Raw genomic sequence first — 21,878 nt, forward strand, 5'->3', positions numbered from 1 at the left:
GGTTCGTTTAACTATTAAACGTGATGTATGTTTTTTGGGGAGTGGTTAATGAAAGTGTTCCAAAACGCGACATCAATTTCTTGACGAACTAATACTTTACTAGCATGCTATGTTTTTCACTGTCATAGTTTTACTATACAACATTTACAGTTTTGCATTTTCAAGTAATAAATGTACTACACTTAACTGTGTTCAACAACTTTACTAGTAGTTTCAACATCCAGAGTGTTAAAATTTAAACATACAAGATTATCATACTAAATGCTTTTGATTACATAAAACATAGCTACATTATGTTCTTATAGTTTATGCTTTATGTCACACTCTAAATCAACATATGTAGATTCTGGTTCAGTTCCTTGTTATAATGAAGTAAAAATAATCATTATTCTTTATATACATTACAAATGAATTAAAATAACCAAGAAATTCAGAAATCATGCTAGCCGTATTTGTTTGTTTGACAAGCGGGTTAACTAGGGTGTTATAACTTTAACGTGCTGGTATATTACCCTATTATAGGATGAGTATTAGCATTAATTAGTAGCTTTGTTTTTGTTGGCATTAAGTATACTTTATCTTTGTAGGTGTGGTACAGAATTAACTAGCAGATGTGGTAAATATATTTTTGCATCTCTCTCCCGAGAGAGATTACACCGATAACCCTTCACATGCAAAATGAGTTTTTGAACAACGAGCTAAGGGGTTAATCTCGTATAGTTAATGGTAGTAAATCATTTTTTTACCCCCTCTGGTCTTAGTTGAGAGCTGTAAGCAACAATTAGTTTGGGTGCTAATTTTTCTGTGGCAATCCAAAACTAGCATTTATCGGGATCTCTCGTCTGTCATATGAGTGCCATATGAACTACTGCCAATATATATATTTTTTCAAACAGAAATTACCATATATGTATGTATACTATACTTGACTAGATACGTTATAATGTTCGTTCTGGAGTGTACTCTACTAGACGAGCTTACAGTTTGGCTGCCTGTAAAATTGATCTAAAAACTCATGGAAAGAACGTTCGGAATGTAGTTGTTGAACATGATATATGTCAGAATGAAAAAGTTAATTTACCTGCAAATGGAAATACTTTAACTATAGATAATGATGCCATTTCAGGATTTATTAGCGATACTCTACTTGAAAGTGATTTTATCGGAAATGTTAATAAAGCTACTTCTCAGTTAGTGATTTTTTAGATATTTAACAGTCACTTAAATTGGAAGGTTGATTTTCTTCTCGCAATTTGATGATTTATTCGAAGTTACTGAAAGGGATGCGATTTAAGCAGGAATGTTGATAAAGCTACTAGTCACTTAGTGAATTATTCGAGGTTAGTGTGTGTATGTGTGAAATGAACTTTTCTATATTACAGTTTTGTGTATTTTGTGTTTGAAGCCTTTTTACATTCAAAATAAACAATATCATGATATATTCTGTGTAGTTAAGTTCATAAATAATACATATAATACCTTGTTCTAACTTAGTAGTAAAGGAAATCCTTAATCCTGAGCGTTACATAGGTGTAGTGTGAAAGTAATGGTTCGTAGCAAGGAAAAACATACATAAATCAAATATGCAAAAATCATAGCTGTTTATGCAGTTCTGGATGATGTATAATATTAAAAAATAACTAAAAACCAAAAATGTTATAACATCTCAATGAAACGCTGATTTATGGCTAGTTGGATATCCAGTGCATAAAATGTTTCTCGCTTCTTGTTTATTGCATTCAGAAGAGAGCCTCTCTCACCGAGATAATAGAATAGTTTGGTATGATCCCTGTCATTGAGCTTGCTTGTTTTATCATCAGTGCTTTCAGAACTTGAGGCAATATTCTTAGTTGCCTGAATGTTCCAAATACAATTTGCTGGTAGAAGCTTTGTCTGTCTCAACATATAATTTATAGAAAATTCTTAATCCGTTGACCTGTCTGTTCGTTCGTGTATCTACCTATTTGTCTGTGTAGCTTTTATATTGTTTTATTGTATTTGCTGGTATGTAAACGTAGTTTTAAAAACAGTTTATGCAAACAAATATTGTGAAATAAAACAACCAGTGTTATGTTGACGAAGGATAACGTTGCTGTTCATAACTCTTTAATACACACTAAGAAATGATAATTATTTTATAGATAATTGAAATCTCCTCGTAAGTATGCCCTTTGTAACTTTGTTCAGCATATTATATTAACCAGAAACATTACCCACAAATAAAACAATTCATCTATTCTTGTTAACAATAGAATAATTTCTTCATATCTATACGCTGCATTCACTTTTAGCAAAGAATCCAAGAACCTTAAAGTAGAAAATGGTGATTTGCAAGTATTTTATTAGAAACTGATTGGCAACTTATGTTATTGCTAGGATTTGGGTATTACGTTCAGCAGGGTAAGGTGCAGTATCTGATACAAAGTTAAAGTTCGAGTTTTGATGGCATAGAGCTTGTAGGTATGGTTTAGGTAGTTTACTTGTGGAAAGTATAAGTCTAGGAATACTTTTAATTATGGTGATTTGTACAGTTCCATAATTTGTTTTTCTCATAAGGAATGGGAATGCAGTGTTATAAGAAGTAATATTGTAATCGCAAAAAATATCGTATCTAATTGTTTCCAACTCGTTATTGTCTATTAGAGAGAAATACACACACACATATAAATATTTCGACCCTCTACTTAGGTCACATCAGACATGAGAAAGTAACGATAATAATTAGGCATATTAGAAGATAAAAGATCAAAATAATCCTCTAATTGTGTGAATGAAGAATAATAATAAAATTAACAATAACATTATTGACTACAAACGATATCAATAGAGGCGAGAAAAGAAGATTAAAAATCTTTACTTTTGAAATATACATTCTATTTATAAAGTTGTTTGTTAGAATTTGATTTTATGGGAAAAGTTGCTTTAAAACAAGTTAAGTGTGTAGGAGGAATGTGTTATATTTAAAACAGGGGACATTTGTTTTATGGATAGATTTTCTTTGATTAACAATTCAAGGTCAGATTGGTCATTTCAAAAAATGGCGAATCCATTTTCTTGGCTATTATTCCTGATCGCTGAACTGGGTGAACTTAAAAAGATGTTACCTGACTTCAGTGATGCTCTCATGTGCTCGTGGATGCGGACGGTAAAATGTCGTTTACTTTTCCCAATACAGTCGACCTTGCATCACCGCATTGTATTTATGTACAATCAAGGAGCAAAGAGAGAGATAGATATATGATCCTTTGTGCTAAAGAGATGTTTTAATCTAAAGAATGGTTTTAAAATGACGTTCAGTTTGATTTATGGGTAAGACCTTCTAACTAAAGATTTAAGGCTTTTAGAAGGTATGATACTTTGTTGACCTAGGAGGTAGCCAATAAAACTGGACACTTATCCACTGTGAAAATTTGTATGGGCACTTTAAGTTTTTTGTTTAGGTTTTCAATAATTTTCTAAGGGTATCCTTTATAAAATAATATGTAATGGAGAAAAACAGTTTCAAAGTGTAAAATGAAATAAGTTGAACAGATCTTAAAGGCTTGAGTCAGTAGACATGTGACTAAGTTGGTCTTATATCCTACAGGAGTGAAACAGGATGAGATGTCCTGTGAAAGTTTTCTTTCTTTCCATATATTGACGTTGAAAAACTTTGAGGATCTCGAGTAATTAGCATATCTAGAAAAGGTAAATTATTCTGTTCTTCAATTTCACAGGTAAACTTTATAGATGAGTTTTGCGAGTTTAAGTACTCAATAAATTGCTGAACTTCATCATTTGTAGCGTTTGTAAAATATTGGTTTGCAGTTGTTTGAGCAGTTGTTCAACTAAGATTGTTTGTAGTGATCCAGAAAAATATTAGCTAGAGTTGCTCTAGTGGGGACCCTATAGCCACTCCATCAATTTGATCGTATGTTTTTTATTTTTAATGGTTGTTTTTTACAACTTGAGTAATTTAGGATCTAAGTTGTTGAAAGAGATGTGTCAAACAAATGTCGACGGTCTTATCCAATGGACAGCAGATTCATTAGGTATTAACGGTTGAGAATTAGTATAAGGCATCTGGCTTCTTTGTAACTGTGCGTTCCGTTTTTGTTTATTATTATACTTAATAAGACTTCAATTTCGTAATAAAATAGCATACAATTCAACAGAATACATACTGACGATATGGTTAAAATAAAATACTTTTAAAATAAATAAATAAAATAGAGTATATTATAGTATTTCTTCAAATAAATGTAAAAAATATACAAACTAAAGAACTATTATTTAAACGTACTAAAATGTAGAGATGGTTTGTAACCCTTTTAAGTTCAAATGAAACTAAAAGAAAAATAATAATATATCTAAAAACTTACATGATAAATAAACAGTTTTACTGCGCCTAAAATTTTAGGTTTATTGACTTTTTAGTTTGCTGTTAATCTTAGCCTTTTTTGAGTAGTGCAATAGACACGTACTTACATGTAGGAAATTAAACTTGTAATTATGCTATTACTTTGTAATATGTATCAGTAAAATATTATATAATGACGGCTATTTAGAATTCAAAATTATTATATCTTAAGAAATCCAATATAATTAAGTTATTTATTTCAATTGAATTATAACTCATATTTTTTCAGCTTTAAATAAGTATAACTACAACTTAAAAGAAAGACACAATTGTATATTACAGAATTCAGTAAAAGAAGGCAATGAATCCGGACATTACGTTTATTTCAATGACTTTGCTTTATCTCAACATCCAGATCCAAAGCTCGCTTACGCCTCTACTTGACGTGTGCTCTACAGGTTATTACGTCACGGCCCCACGTTCTTTGGGATTGGGCAGCTTTCGTTGAATGATACCAGTATCAAACGTGTGGTATTAAGTAAGAACTGTATTCTCTAACTAAGCATCAGAGAGAGCACAGCGCGCGCCATCACGTGGGGTTTTACGCTCTGTATATTTATAATAACATTCAAGAACTTTAAAAATGTATCAGAAGCCTAAGATGTTCGAATACTGTACTGAGTATGCATTATTCAAATATTAATATACCAGAGACTTCCATCTTCGTCATCAGTCTTGAATCAGGTATTCTTGGAAGATTAAGGAACGGTGAGCTAAATTTAGTTTGTTTCTATCAGGATTTTAGTGTAAACTAGCCTTCCTAATCTTATCTCACTGTTATTAACCAAGCATGTTTAGACTTTACAGAAATACCAAATCAGTGAAAGGCTAATAACCATCTGACATTTGAACAGAGCTTCTTAAATCTTCCAATCAGATTTTACACAGGATTGAATGTAAAGCACTGCTGTTACTTTCCAATCAGATTTTACATAGAGTTTAATGAAAATAGAAAAATTAGCACATCTGTTACTTTCTCATCGTACTTTACACAGAAAACATTGTACTAGGGAAAGTTAGTGCTTCTTGCATTTCTCAGTCAGATTTTTCTGAGAATTCAAAGTAAAAGAACAATGTTGTATCTTTTTTTACTTTTCAACGTCGTTCCAAGAGCAATTCAAAGTAAAGGTGAAAGCTAGTGTTTTTTCACAATGTTTAATTCTACTCAGAGTACAATATTAAATGATAGGAATCCTTCCTCCACTTCTTAGTCAGATTGTTGACATAATTTAATATATAGATAAAATTATTTCTACCCTAGATTTAAAGTGTCGAAATAAATTACTCCCTCCTTTATATTTTTCTAGTCATATTCTACTCAAATAAGGTAAAAGTAGCCTTTTTCCATCTTCCGACAGAAAGGTATTTTTTCGTATACTTTCAAGTTATATTGTATATTTTCAAAGCAAAATGTAAGGAAAACGTGTATCTACATTCCACTTTCCTGTCACACTCTACGCATATTACAAAATTTGTTCAATTGAATCTAAAAGTAACATTTAACCTCTTACACTTTCTCTGTGAAGCTTTTCTCAGAATCTTCTGTATATAAGAAATGCAGTGCCTTTTCTGTGTTTTGGTGAGGTTATAATTAGATTTCGAAGTAATGCGGGAAAATTAATTTTTCTTTTTTATGTTTACAACTCCAGTCCTATTACACAAACAAGACAGTACGAGATTCTTCTCAGAAAACAGTGTACAATGTAAGAGAGTTATTTTACAGTTAGCTTGAGCTCCAAGTTGTAAGAAACAAAATTCTTTCCGCAGTTTTGCGGAAGTATGATGTTATCTACTTGAGAAGGTTTTAGGTGTTGCTTTTATTTTATCTCAAAAATAGTATTTTTGTGTTTGCGTAGAGTTTTTGATATTTATTTAATGAAAAGTTAAAACTTAACATATTAGTTAACATGAGAATTTGGATTTGAAAAATATTCAAGTTAGGGTATGTTTTACTGTAATGATGCTCTTATTATAGAAATGTATAGAGTGTCAAACTTAATATATATGTTTTTAATTTTTATTATGCGACCATACAAATTTATAGGTGATATATTTGTGTGAGACTGATAAAATGTTTCTTATAGTATCTAAAATTTGTAAGATTCTTTAATTGCAATGTGTTTGTAATCTGGATGTCTTAGTATAGAAACCGCTGTTTTGCATTTGTGAATTTAATGTGCTTCGTTTGCTAAATGGGTAATAAAACTGATGAGTAAGAGTATATCAAGTGTAATAAAACCGCTACTTCTTGGCACACATCATAAGTGCTGTAGTACTGATTGTAGGAATGGGCCAGATGTCCAATACAAATTATAATCTCAAACACACTCCAAACAGCATATAAACAAAACTTTGTACGCACTTTACACACAATGTTGAGTAGTAAACAAACCAAGTTAGAGTAATAAGCTACCAAAGCACTTAAGAAAGTCGGTAGAGTAAAAAAACAAAAAAATGCATAAAATCACAAATTTGCCAACTTGACTGTCGAACTTACTGACTGATTAGCATTGTTGGAAAGGTGTAGCTCTCTCCTGCCTTCACTTTATCTAAATCTAAATGCACATGGTTGAATTACGTTACCTTGACTAAAAGCATTTTTCTTACTTTTACTTATAACCTTGGTAATAACAAGTAATAACAATAACCATTTTGCAACGCTACTAATGAGCTAACAATACACTAGTAGCTATGTTCTATGATTACGAGCATGCTCTATGGGTTACCAACTAACAACCCGCCCTCATATCACGTGCGGGTGCACGATTGCTTATGTGCATGCGCTACATGATCAGCCTGTGGCTGTATCAGCTAGATAAGAAAACGTATACTACGTACATTCTCTACATCTAGATTCTAACTTTGATCTAACCTTTCAGTTCTATACATCTGATTCGAGGGTTCTGTGTTGGATAAAGCAATTATATCATAGTAGTTGGTGACTAAGACGTGATGACGAACGCTACCACTGCCGAATCTGACATGGCTTTGCTCCAGCACTCTGGAGTTAAAACAAGAATCATAAGTTGCATAAATTACCTTTAAATTATTTTCAAAGTAAGTGGGATCTATTGACATCCAAGGCTGTTCTTGAAACTATGTGATTTTTAAAATATGCCTTTCAAAGAAACAAAATGAGAGAAATGGAGAAAATCGTATGTTGATAACCTAAAAAAGTCTTTGTCTCAGTAAAGAGAGCATTGGTGCAATAATAGAAACAAGGTTAGAAACAGTAATGCAGAATATGCGAAACAGGCATTAGCCATTAATCCAGCCAAAGAAAAGGCTGCCACCCTGGCTAAAGGGAAGAAAAACTATAAAAAATATAAGAGCAAACGCCAGAAAATGTCGAGAGATAGCTCTAAGAAAAGCTACGAGAAGTATAGGTCTATAGGCCAGACTCTCGAGACTTAGTACCACAAAGTGCTGTGAGACAAGTTAAAAAATAATTAAAGAAATTAGGAAGATCAGCCTCGAAATGCATTTTGTTTGCATGAAATAGGCTATATGCAGATATACTAATAAATATAATAATAATATACTAAATCATATTTGGTTTACTTAATAAGAAGCCAGATACATGAATATATGAAGCGTGTTTTTGGACTGACACATGCATGGATCATAATATTTAATCAATTCGTCACCCAGTTGAATCATAGTTTCATATGGGTTATTTATTGTTGGAGCGATTTGTATATGCTATTGCAATGGGATGTCACCACCATTGTCAACCTTGGCACCACGGGCGACATATTAGCTGTATTTAACAGTGCAATGATTTTTGGTTGGAGAGTGTATAACAACTCTTTCCAAGGAAGGACATTTATATAGCAAGATTGTCAAACGATGCAGAACCAAATGACATATAACTTTGTATAAAGTAGTCTTCAATACCCTCTATGAAAACATAAACCATGTAGAGTAGAATGCTTACATTAGCAAAGGGCTGCGAAACCACACTCCAATGAAACCTGAATAAAGCTCTCATCCTTAAAGTTTAGACTATTTTTATAACAAAGACATCTTCGATCGAAAAAAGTAATTTATGACAAACAAGATAATATTTCATTTTACTTGTTACTAAGACATTAAACAAGGATTTAAATGAAACAAGCTAGAAGTTCACAAACTTTCAATCAAAACTTTAAACCATTGACTGTTTTTATTAGAAAGATGGCCAAATAGAGTAGGGCTTATGTGAAATAGTTTGCTTTATAAAAGTCAGATTTGATAGAAAAAAAAAGAGATACAAATAATAACTTTAGCCACTGACGTTGATACAAAACTCCAAGACATACTTTTTATCAGTCGGAGATGTAATGGGAATTCTGTCTGAGTTAAGACAGTGACTTACACAAAGTTTAAAGTGGTCACAGAAATGTTCTGTAGATTTAGATTAGAACATGTTTCTTATCAATCAATTACTTCTATGTTTTTGTTGGAGGTAATCCATCACAGTGACGAAAGTACGGCACCAGGCACAGGAGAAAGTCGAGCCTGACTGTACCAGTCGAATATCTACAATATAGTTCACTACTACCTTAGCGTATCGTATCGTAAGACAGTAAATAGATTCTTTGAAATGAGAAAGACAAGATTCATGCCCAAGCCACTCTACACTTGATCCATCATTGAAGCAGCCATTCTCATGTTGCTGCACTGAACAGATCGTCTGCCCCTGATTAAAATACAATATTGTCGCATTGGTAGAGAAATGAAGCCTTGGAGTAACATAGACACTTAATGATGTTGCTGCAAACTCTGGTGATCCTAAGAAACGTCCAAACGGCTTAAGCGATTAATTCAGCGACTGAAACTTGTCTTTTCGTCTTTGGTCTGCATAATGGTGCTTATTCTAGGCTATTTAGTCGCTCAAAATCACCGCAGTTGTTGTTTTGAAATCTATATTGCTCTATCAGTGGATTGTTAGTTTCTAGCAGCGATGTTGAAACAAATGTGGATGTCTATCCTTCCATGACTTTATTTAGACTGTCTATTGTTTTGTGCAAATATCAGCTCCCTAATAGTGTTCTCAGAGTTTCTTACTTCTGATTCGGATACAGCCAAAAAATTTAACATTTTTACAAAATTACATGCCAATGATAAATAAAATTGAAAGAAACACCTCGACATTAAATCAGCTAGCGATTAAATATAAAAATAAAAAATATAGGTAGCACATTCGACACCGTGTGTGAAATGTATACGTAACTAGTGACACATGTTATGCATACGTTGCACTTTTATTCAAGTTTATTTTCCAAGACCATATCAAATGTTTGCCCCTTTATTTAAGTATATATCAGAAGCTCGTATCTCTTTAACAGAAGTTGTACAATGGTTGATAGAAACAAAATGTTAAAGTTAGTCGTCGTTTGTTTGTCTTAGAGCAAAACCACATTGTATTACCTATTGTGTCCTCTGAGGGTATTCGAACCCTGGATTTTAGCGTAGTAAGTTCATGAACCAACCGCTGTCCCACCGAGGGACTTCTTTAACGAATATTCATGATCAGATAAGAATGAATGTCTGTTGGATGCACGTAAAGCTATTTAAAACCTACGCGATAGCAAAAGTGTTATTTCTAAAAATATATTTATTGTTTCTGTACTGAATATTTTCATTTGGAAAAACAGAATAATATGAACGACAATGATAATAATATTCTGAAGTCCTAGTCAGAAGAAAATAATTAAACCGCTTCTCTGTGGCTCAGTAGTAAGCCTGAGGGAATAAAACGCAAAAATTGAGTTTCGATACTCCCAGTGGGAACAGCTCATTCTATAGATTTGCGCTGAATAACAAACAACCAAACAAAAAGTAAAAAACTATAGAGAAAAGCTTCTCGTTTTTCTTCTTACTGGTGTTATTGTTACCTGTTGTTATAAAAACGTTTTTGTTAGTTAGTGTGGAGTAAAAAACAACAACAGGTTTACAGTATTTTTAGTAATGAAAACTACTTTCAGTACTCTTTAGATATTGTGTATTTGTATGCACAATTTGCTAAAAAATTAAATTTTACTAAATATGTTATCCTTGAAACATTTAACGAAATGTGTACTAATGACAATTTTTTTTCACTTTATCTTTCAAACACGTTTCTATAGTTATCTTACCTTTCAGGGATAAAGTTTGACAAAACCCTATCCACATATATAATGAAATTCTGTGCTTCTCTTTACACGGAAAACTAATATATTGTAGGTATTAAAGGTTGTTCTACGACATTCCTTGTCCTTTCATGTCAACATCATGACAAAACTTATTAAAATTAATATTTAATTAACACAACTCAATTTGTATTGGGTGTTAAATTAGTGAGCAGACATAAAAAGCGTAATCTCCTAGAGGTGACCCTTAAACATATATATATTATACAACTTAATATAAAATGGGAATTTATATGACTTGTTAAGAAGAACGTATTAAAGATCTTAAAAAGCACAAATCAAATAAATATTGCGTGTTAAGAATATGACTATATAGGAAAAAAGCATTTGTAGCTCACATGTTTCGTTTATCAATCTAATCAGCGTTGCTGTATCTAGAGTTATTGATTTCAGAAGATTTCAGCCAAAGTAGGGAGTTAGATATGTTAGTTTATTTCTTTTTACAGTCACAATAGTTGTATCAAGTATGGATTTCCAAATAAGTGCTATGTTGTACTTACTTTTCATACTGCATATTGTTTGTTAGTTTGATGCGCATGACTCGAGGCTGCTTAAATGTTGCGCTTAAATGAATCTGATTATGCGAAGAATTAACTTATAAAACCATGTTTTAATGTCATATCTTCCACTAAGATAAATAAAAGAGTCGACTGTTTTACTTGCAAATCAAGCTGTTATATTTCTGATTTTTGTTTTTTAGAGAAAAAATGCTATATTGCTGATCCCAAACCAGCAATAAAAATAGTCTGCAATCCTCAAGTTTAGTTGTTTTTATAGTCTGATTATATAGTGTTTATACAATTTGCTGGACTTTTGATGTCTGGGCTTTCTTGCTCACATGAGCCATGTGATGTACCTGAGCCGAAAACCCGAAGAAATCCACTTGCATTATAATGTTAACAAAATTCTATGAAGTAGATATTACTTTTGTACACCAAACGCTTTGTTGTTACCTTAATATAATGTTCTAAAACTGTCACAAGTGTCAACCACTATTTTCAAACAAATGAAAGAAGAATGATGTTTACGCTGCTTACTAGTGCTTACGGATAATCTTTTTATCTCGTATGTTATCACTTATGGCGCCTTAATATCCGTTACAAACGTAGTCTGACTCCTCTGTTTTGTTCTTTCCTACTGCGTCTAGTGATTAAGAACGTTCGAATACGTTCATTTAATGAACGGGTGAGTTATTCAAGAACACTACGCCATCAATAGTTGCAATCATATTCTTTGGCCGTTAGCTACTCCACTTTCTGTTGCCATGGAAACAAAGGTTGCTCAGACACTAGCGACTAGGAGGAGTACTTTGTTCTATTCGTTTCATTCCTCAACGTCGTTTCTCATGTAGGATTACTCCTGCTTACAGACGCCTACAGCAAGACCATATCTGTCGCTTAGCAACAAATGCATATGTTATATTCTTAAAAAAGAAAACCCACACAAAAAACACACTAAAGAGCTTATCAATACTTCCTTCAACTAATGCTTCTAATGTTTTATTTATTTTTAGATAAATTTGTATATACACCAGCCATTTATATTTTATTCAGTTGCATTCAAAAATAAATATATATTATTTATTTCTATCGTAGGAATAAACCAGGTATATTCATAATCGTATTGATCTCTTCTGCGTCACTATATATATATATATATAGCTAATTCCGTGAGAGCCGTATGACATTACAACTTTATTTGAAGTTCGTGAACCGCTGCAGTTTTTTTAAAAAGTAATTAATGGAAAAACATAACTACATGATTAAAAGTAACAAGTTTCTATTTCGGAATTAAACAAAAACAAGTACGGGAATGCTTAAAACACAAACATGAGAAAATAAGTTATTTTATGAGAATGAAGTTTAATGTATTATTTTAGTCGGTTAGTTTTATGGAGAAAAAAAACAACGTCATATGTGTTTATAGCGAAATACCAGAAATATTAAAATAGCGTTGAATTTGCTTATTTATCCAATGGCTGTTATCATATAATTTCTGTGAACACTAGTAATACATTTTAATTCCTGTTCAAGATTATTCAGTATTAAATTATGAACGCTGCAATGATATTTTCTTCTCTTTTTCTCGTTTGCTTGAACAATTTTAGGGCTGTAGAATATATTTTTATCGAAATTAATTGGATTAACAAAGAGAATCAAAGGTTGGTAGATTTATGTAACTTATAACAGTCATTTAAATGCCATGTTAAGGTTCGTGTGCACGTTTATTGAAGGTGTTTAGTTGTCAAAGTGAACCTATAGAATCCTTCAAGAAAACTATCACTTCTAAAACACTCACAGGTGCTATGTTTCTAAATACAAAACTAATGTATAAGTTAGACAAGAAACTTTTCTTTTTAAGAAATACTAGAAAGGTATAATTATCATCCATATTATTTATATCCTACCATGTGATTCTATTCTTACAGGCGTTGTGCTACAGAACAGCTGCTTTGAGATTAATAATCATTGTGTTTCTGGTTGAAATGATTTTGCATCAATATCATCTTGCAATCTTCTGAAAGAAAGGCATAAAGTAACCTAACTAGCCTCTTAGGATAACGTTGGTTTTGTTGCAAAGGAAATTCTTTGTAAATTCTATCAAGACTAAAGCGTCTCGCACGAGTGCAAATTTTTGATATTTTATCAACAAAGAAATAAAGATATCTCTAGTTTATAACCGATGTGCGAAACTAAGAAATATGAAAAAATATACCCTCTTAATAAACGAGTACTTGATAAGTTATAAGAGAGACGATAAATTATATTATTCTATCAGAGAAGATCAGCCAAAGAAAAGAATTGATTTGTATGGGTATTTCTTTAACAGAATTTATTTGTGTGAGTCTTTAACAGAAATAATTGTCTTGTTAACTATATTTTACACTTTTTACTAGTAAAAAATATTGTTTTATGGGATATAAATGGAAAAGTATATGACACTATAAAGGCAGTTTAACACTGATTTTTTCTTTTTTTTTGCACTTGTTTCTTTCAAGGCACAATATTTAAGTTTTTTCTTTATAAACAGGAGAGAATTGTTTTTTACTAAAAAAGATACTAACTAAAGAATTACTTCGAAAATAAGTTTAACTGGATTTTTATATTTGTGTGCTTAACATTTTAAATATCTAAATGAACAAGTAGTTAGCCATAACATTTCATTAAATCAACTGAAGAACAACTGATAAATAAAGGAATATAACAACTAAACAATATACAGGCAAACAAGAATAAAATGCTATATAATTTGAATCTTCATCTTTCAAAAATCGTTCATCATCTTTAGATATTACTTCTTCTGTATAATCTTTGTTTGTTTCGGATATTTATGCAAAGAAAAACAAGGGTTATCTGTGCTGTCCGTCCTTAACTTTCAAATTATAGATTGGAGGGAATGAAGCAAATCACCAATTAAAGACCCACACAAAGAATTTCTGTTAAAGACCCTCACAAATCATTTCTGTTAAATACCAACACAAATCAATTCTGATAAAGACCCTCACAAATCAAGAACGTTGCAACTGTAGGTTTATGGCAAACTGCTTTTTGTTATATTGACGTCAATCTCCAAAGCTAGTAGACGATGTTATATCACAGAATCACGATATATATATATAGTAGAACCCACGTAAGCACACCAGGGGGATCCGGCTGGGAAGCATATTTGCTCCAGCTAGTAGCTTCGTACAAAAAAAAATCATTGTAAAGCTTGATTTTTTGTGTTTCAGAGTTAAACACTTGGAGGAAACAACCTTCAAACTTTCAAATGTCCGGAAGGGAAGACTGTTCAACAGGGTATGTACTTAGCTATTGAAAAACTAAAGATGAAAAATCATATTGGTTAGAAAAATAAAATGCAGTAAAATGGCTAGGAACATGGTAATATATTCTATTGTGTTTTATGTAATTATTACTTGTAATATATTATCTATAATCTACTTTAATCCAAGCTGTCTCAATTTCTAAATTTTTATCGCTACCGAATAATTTTTTTTCTCAAATTCTATTTTGTATATATATATATATATTGTTTATCTACTACCATCTTCTTCTAACTTTCCTTCCAACAAATTAATTGTCCTTATTCTCTTTTCTCATGATATTGTCTTTCAGTGTTATTATGTTGAGAGACTTCTTTAGATCAGCTTGTTTACTTCTGTGGTGCTTCACAGTGCTCTTGATCATGTTTTCTTTTTATTCAATGATCTTGAAATGTTATTGGTCCATTACTGCTTTATTCTCCTATACTTTTATTCGTTCGTTATAGTTTTTTGACTATTTCTTTTTCCTAGGTGTCGTGTTTTGTATTGACTCTGATACCATTTTTTATATTTAGTATTTAACTTTAAGTGTTTTGTCTATATATTTATACACACACACACACATATAAATATATATATGACTATATTTCTTATTCTTATATTTGCTATAACATTTTAAAATGTATTAAAACTCTCTTTAGCTCCAGTATACAAAATGAGACTGAAGTTAATTTTGTTTAAATGAATAACGAGTTTTGTAATTCATACACTTGACAGCAAATTCATTTGTAGTAAATGGTTGTAATATTTGGCTCTGTGGGTGAAGGTGTCTGTACTGTGTGTACCTGAAGACGTAATATTTATCATATAGATGAATTGGCCTGCAGTTTGTGGCATAAATGAATGTGCTGCCTCAATATATATATATATCTGAATGTGCTTATTCATTGTAAAATCAGTAGCCATATTACTTGACTGACTGAAATTGGTGAATGCCTACTTATTATGGTACTTGTAAACTTACTACCTAACTGAATAAAATAGCACATCAATATATTGTAGTAACTGATAACAGTTTAAATAAAAGTCTTGATTATAATTCATTACTTGTGGATGTATTACAAGAAGGTATTGGCAGATTACTGTGTATATAATAGGGTGATGATTAGACACACTGCTTAAAAATATTTAGGAATCTATCGTCATATTGTGACAACTAAGATGGCAATAGATAGTATTTTACTAAAGATGAAATTATCGACTGATTATTTAAATGCTGCTGTAGATAGTATTATTAGTGAGTGCAATTTTCGCGACAATATGAGCTTTGTTTTATTGTGTTTATGTACATAACCCTCAAACAGATAGATAAATGCTGCTGTAGATTGTATTATGAAAGCATGTACTTCTTTTCACAACTATATGGATAATACAATCTTTGTTTTGTTGTGCTTATGCACATAACCCTCAACTAAATAGATAGATAATACTGTAGATGGTATTATAAGCACATGTACTTTCTGAAAGAACTCCTAATTATAGCTGAATATCTGTGGAAGTAGTCCTTTAAAGTACGGATGAATATAGCTATATGGGTAGTCCACTTCAATATATAGATGAATGTTTCTGTATATCGTAGTGGGTGTGATCTTTACACTTGAATTTAGTAATGCTACTGTACTAATGGACGTATTACTGGACTGTACAACTAGGCTTCACTCTATCTTTATGTGCATGTTTATATATGTATATATATTATCAGCCTACATATTACGATTTTAGAGATGTGCTTATTTGTATATATGTGTGTGAGAATAAATATATATATATATATATATAAGTAAATATATATAATAGTATAAATTACATCAATCGTATATAGGCAATCAAATCAGCGCAATATAACAATGATGGAAATTAGTATATAAACCGAAACCGAGAAGTTTATTATTAAATACTAAAAAAAATCAGAAAAACTAAAAAAAAAAATAGTTGATAGTGACAAGGACTGGCAATAGACAATTTTCTTTTTTAGGTTAGAATTTCATAATAGATATCTGAGTTTTGGTTTATATACGTATATATGTCAGTAGTAGACGTACTACTCGACTGTATAGATTTGTCTATACATTTGTAACTTTTTTTACAAGCAATCGATCATTTAGTGAATGCTCTCTGGAAAGAACCTACTCTGGTTGAACGCTAATAAAAGACGCGGATGTCAAGTAAGCTTATGGTGGCGTGAAGGGAAAATGCATAGTGAAAATGAGTTTTGGTGTATTCTCTTTAACAGAGATAAAGATTACATAATATAGATAGTCTGTACTTAAATAATTAGATAATATTTTACAAACTATTGATTCTTTCTTATAAACGAATATTTTTTCCTAAAGTAAGAATAGAAAAAATAATAATAAAATAACCACTAGAACCAAGTCAAATAAACAGAAAAATATGTGTGTTATCTTTACCATAAACAGTTGAGAAAATGCCTTTTCGATATCAAGTTTTCCTATTTTTGACTGATTACACTTATATATACTTTAATGGCAGCGAATGACATAATTAGCCAATCGTATCTTCTATATATTATTGTTAACCTAGAAGTGGTTTTATAGTTTCTCTATACGTAATATTTCTGTTTACAGAAATATTATATGAACACTTTTCTATGTTTGTTTATTCAAAATTTTCGAAAAACAACCACGTATGTTTTAATATACACACTCCTTATAATAATTACGGGATATTCAGAGCTTTCTATAATCTAGCTATTACAAAGCGCAACTATTTTTATTATACAATGTCACTGGTTTCCCTAGGTTTTTCTTTGTATGCAAAACAAGTGTCAGGCGACCAATGTGGTTTAATACGCAAATACCTACCAAAGGAGTTCAGGTCCACACATATTCATTTGGCACCACAAACCTTACAATCCAATAATTTTGGTAATAAGGCGTAGAGCTATTTCACAAGCTGCCAGGGTAATACGGCTCACTCGTTCATCATAGCTGCTTCCACTTCGTTAACATTTTTTGGAGGTGAATCACGTGCTACTACGCATCTTCTAAAGCATCTCATAGATATTCAATGAGGTTTCATTTCGGCCGGTCCATTCACTCGATACCTTCTTCTAGGATGTTGCTAATACTAGAGCACGGTAGTGTGTTGTGTCATCACTCATTCGAATGGTGTAGCTCATACAGATCTGTGTGAACACCAACAATGATCTCTACCTCAACCAGTCACATCTTGTATTCCTTTCATGAGAGAGACGCTGTTTCGAATCCCCGTTCCACCAAACAAGCTCGCCCTTTCAGCCGTGGGGGCGTTATAATGTGACGGCCAATACCACTATTCGTTGGTAAAAGAGTAGCCCAAGAGTTGGCGGTGGGTGGTGTTAAATTAGGGACGGCTAGCGCAAATAGCCCTCGTGTAGCTTTGTGCGAAATTCAAAACAAATCAAACCAATCCTTTCATGAAATTGGAGTTGAAACTGTCCCGGGCACTTTTCAAACATGCTCACTTCTCGCATGTTTCTGTAATGTGAAGGAGGCTTTACCTGTGAAAAAGACATTCGCCCACGTCATTTGAACAGTCTACATATTCTTGACACTACTGAAGACGAAATGCTTTGTGACAACGAATCAGGGGAACTAAGCTATTGGTCAGCTGGTGAACTGGTCAGCTTATGAAACCTGATTCTAACAATTTACACGTTGACTTGTAGAATAGTTGCTGGTCTAGCTAGTTGATCCAGTTGGGAAGCTGATGGTTACCGGACGCTTCAAGCCCATATTGTCATCGGTTGTTGAAACTGGTCTATCCTTTCCAGAACGTCAGCCAACTATGCTGATGGTTTAAAAGCGAGTCCATATTATGCTAACCACACTTGGGAGACTTTCAGATATTCTGCTGTGACTCGACATCCTGGAAACAACCGATTGCTTTTGCTTGGATAGTGGCATGTTTTATTATCAGCATAGATCTTTTTACACATTTTGCGTTTGTGTAAAACTGCTAAATGAGAACAAACTCTATTTACTTCACTCTTATATATATAACTTGAAAACTGTATGTTAAGTCATATGACCGGCCACATGGCATTCGTTCTGTATGAAAGGAACTTAAGGATGCCATTGGCACTATTCAATAACAGTAGTTGTCCATTAACTAGAATATAGAAAGACTTGTTTATTACTCCATTCTTCAGAACAGTGTATATTACTGATAACAGAAAAGCACGTTGGAAAGCTTACGTTGATAAATCACATCTCTTAAGTCCTAATAGCGTGAGCCCTATGCCAGCGTGCTTGTGTTATGCACCCTTTTATACCCGTGGTTTATATAATCCATTAAATATGATGGCGTACGGTTTTTACCGTGATACAAAAAAATACTTTAACGTTTAATAAACATAGCACATCAATATTTTTCTTAGGTGTCATTCTTTTACATTTGTTACGTTTATACTTAGCACATTTGAGTTGTAATTTTAAAGATAATAAATATAACAGGATTTTTAAAATAAAGATATACCCTTTAGCGTATAAGGAAACATATGCCAATATTGATATTATGCAAACATTTATATTTTAAACATTACATAAAGTAGAAAATCTATATCGTCCAACATATCATAGATAATCTTAGATAAGTAAGACTAGAACTAATATCAAATGTGCAACATATAAAATTTTCTACATTACTATGTTAATTGTAAGATTACAGGTTTTAAGTTAACTACTTATTTATTAATTTATCTGAGAAAAAGTAAAATTTATGCAAAGATAATACGTTCAGAAATTAAGTTGCACTATTTTATTAGTTAGTTAGTGTTTCTGTTAGTGGAAATGCTATCTTTGTTATAAAGTCTGACGGATACTTGTTCTGCAAACATTGATTAATAATTTTTACCATTACTGGTAAGGAGACGTTCATTCTCACCAAGTAGGAAGTTTTCTGGATATACTTATACATAATATAAATACTTTAATGGGTGATTTTTTGTAACTTAAGATTTTCCTAAATACAACGTTAACTTTATAAGCATAATTGACTATGACAAATTGTTTGTTTGTTTGAAGTTAAGCACACAGCTACACCATGGGCTATCTGTGCTCTGCCCACCACGGGTATCGAAACCCAGTTTCTAGCGTTGTAAGTCCGCAGACATTCCGCTGTGAGACTGGGGGGCAAATGTTAATGAACCCGCAATCTTCAAATCTTAAATGTGTTGTCTGACTTTTAGAGATATCACATTTTTTCTAGGGCTTATCCTAACAAAAATGTTTTAAGTTAGTTACATGATATGATGAAAATCTTACTTTTAGTATCGGTAATTGGTCACATGCTTCCGTTATTATTATTCAAGTTATCAATACTATCATCACATTTGGATATTTCTAATATTTCATTTACATAGTAACTGATACACCGTCAAATGAAATATCAGTCTATTTAAATTCCAAAAGTGGGCTTTCAAATAAATTTGGCTGCCCTTTGCCTCTGATCCTGGATATATAAACAATTCAGTCATGAGGCATAATTATTATTATATTTTTTTGTAATTGGTGTAACATTTAGAAAATAAGTTCAAGACCATGTTTTAATATGGAGACAGATGTTTTGATAACAAAGTCAAGTTTATTACGTAACCTATCTCTTTCATATTACCACATTGCTGACAATACTTTTACTCATGCAAGTTTTCACTAATAAGATCTCTCATATAAAAGTCAGTAGTATTCATATCATGGAATACTACAACAGAACCAAACATTAGGGCCTTTTCAACGTTTTCTTTAAGCTCCCAGAGACGAGTGTATTAGGAATAATTATATGAAAAAGTGAACTTCAGACTAATACTGATCAGATTATTCAATAGTTGCCACAATATAAATGTTGTCTTTGTTTAGAAACTAGTTAAATAAGGCTAGACAATAAGGGAAAAAGTAATACTTGTTATTGTAAAAAAAAAAAAATCTAAGTTAGATCTAACTGGGTAAATGTTTACCCATAGACAGCTATTCCTTAAAAATACCGTGACCATTAAGCCTAAAATAATTGCATCGATTTTTAGCTAATTATACTTATTACATTTAATGAAAGCAGTTCCCGCAGTTAAATATTTGCGTATCGATGTAGAAACAAACACAAACGTAAAAATAAATGTATATTTGACTATGTAAAATGCCGATTTTCAGTTACTTATCGACTATGAAGGTTCGTAAGACTAATGAAAGGGACGAATTGAGCATAATATTCGTGATAATATTACGTGAGACTGTAGATAAAATCTCCATATTATTTGTAACTTAAACAATAAAAATAACCTTTGAAGTCTAACTTGGTTTTTATCACGTATATTTTAAGCTTGTTGATTTCATTGTTTCTTTGTTTACACCATTAAGCACAGTAACATTAAACGAATAAAATGAATAAACGTTTACAATTTTAAACGGGTTCATTTAACACAATTTATCAATTATCAGTGAGAAATATAAATAAAAATTATAATTAAAGGTAATTATTACAAAGTAGCAATTTATTATTAGCTGAATAATAAAACAAATGCAATTAGGTTAGACTAGTTCGCGATAGATCAACGTTAAATCAAGGTGCTTCGTAAACGGTAAACTAGTTGTCTGGCATCAGAACATACACTGTTGTAAGTTTGAAGACTTATAACACTAAAAATCGGGTTTCGGAACTCGCGTTGGACACAACACAGATAGCTCTTGCATAGCTTTGTGCTTGAGTGAAATACATTCGGTTAACAACAAACAAATATGATTTACATTTCATACTACTCAACAAACTGAAATTTATATACTTATGTATGTACACTCATATATTTATGTATATACTTATGTATGTACACTCATATATTTATATACTTATGTATGTACACTCATATATTTATGTATATACTTATGTATGTACACTCATATATTTATGTATATACTTATGTATGTACACTCATATATTTATATACTTATGTATGTACACTCATATATTTATATACTTATGTATGTACATTCATATATTTATGCGTTTATTGTTCAAACAGTTCGTGTATACATTTATTGAAGTAAACCTCCATTACTAATCAGCTTAGTGCTAGCCTACCGAGTTGAAATCGATCAACTGTTGGCTTAATACCAAACACACAAATTCTGCATACAAAGAAAATGAAATACAACTACGCACACACACATATGTATATTAAAATAACCTTTACATCAAATTAGTCTTTACTACCTCAGGTATAGAGAGTTAAACATTTTATTATGACCTATTACTATTATGTACTGTTATGTATTGTCCAAGTTTTTTTAATTTATCATAAATATTAATACATCATCGGAGCTACATATAAGTTATAACAGACATAAATAGTAATAATAAAAAAGCGAAACTTAGAGCTCAGGTTCAAGATACTGACCACCAGAAACCACCTCATCATATTTTCTGTCAAATTTGAATGCTTGTAAGAGGTTTTGAATATACATAGATACATTGTGTAGCTAAAATAAACAAA

General features: G+C 31.6%; 1 protein-coding gene across 4 annotated transcripts in view; it reads left to right on the forward strand.

The window, feature by feature from the left end:
• The window catches only part of LOC106457041 (protein dimmed-like), a 122,211-nt gene that overhangs the window by 61,217 nt on the left and 39,116 nt on the right, over positions 1-21,878 (forward strand). For 2 of the 4 annotated variants that reach the window (XM_022382850.1, XM_022382849.1), the window contains exons 1-2: positions 4,920-5,107; positions 14,303-14,369. Coding sequence is in view for 1 of the 4 variants with exons in the window: in XM_022382848.1 (XP_022238556.1) it covers positions 14,303-14,369 (67 nt within the window). In the remaining 3 variants the exon portion in view is untranslated. Of the gene's footprint in view, positions 1-4,919; positions 5,108-14,302; positions 14,370-21,878 lie in introns of those variants that run through there. The other 2 variants (XM_013916424.2, XM_022382848.1) reach the window with 2 other exon arrangements.

This window comes from Limulus polyphemus, unplaced genomic scaffold (genome assembly GCF_000517525.1).
Source record: "Limulus polyphemus unplaced genomic scaffold, Limulus_polyphemus-2.1.2 Scaffold285, whole genome shotgun sequence".
NCBI classification, from domain to species: domain Eukaryota; kingdom Metazoa; phylum Arthropoda; class Merostomata; order Xiphosura; family Limulidae; genus Limulus; species Limulus polyphemus.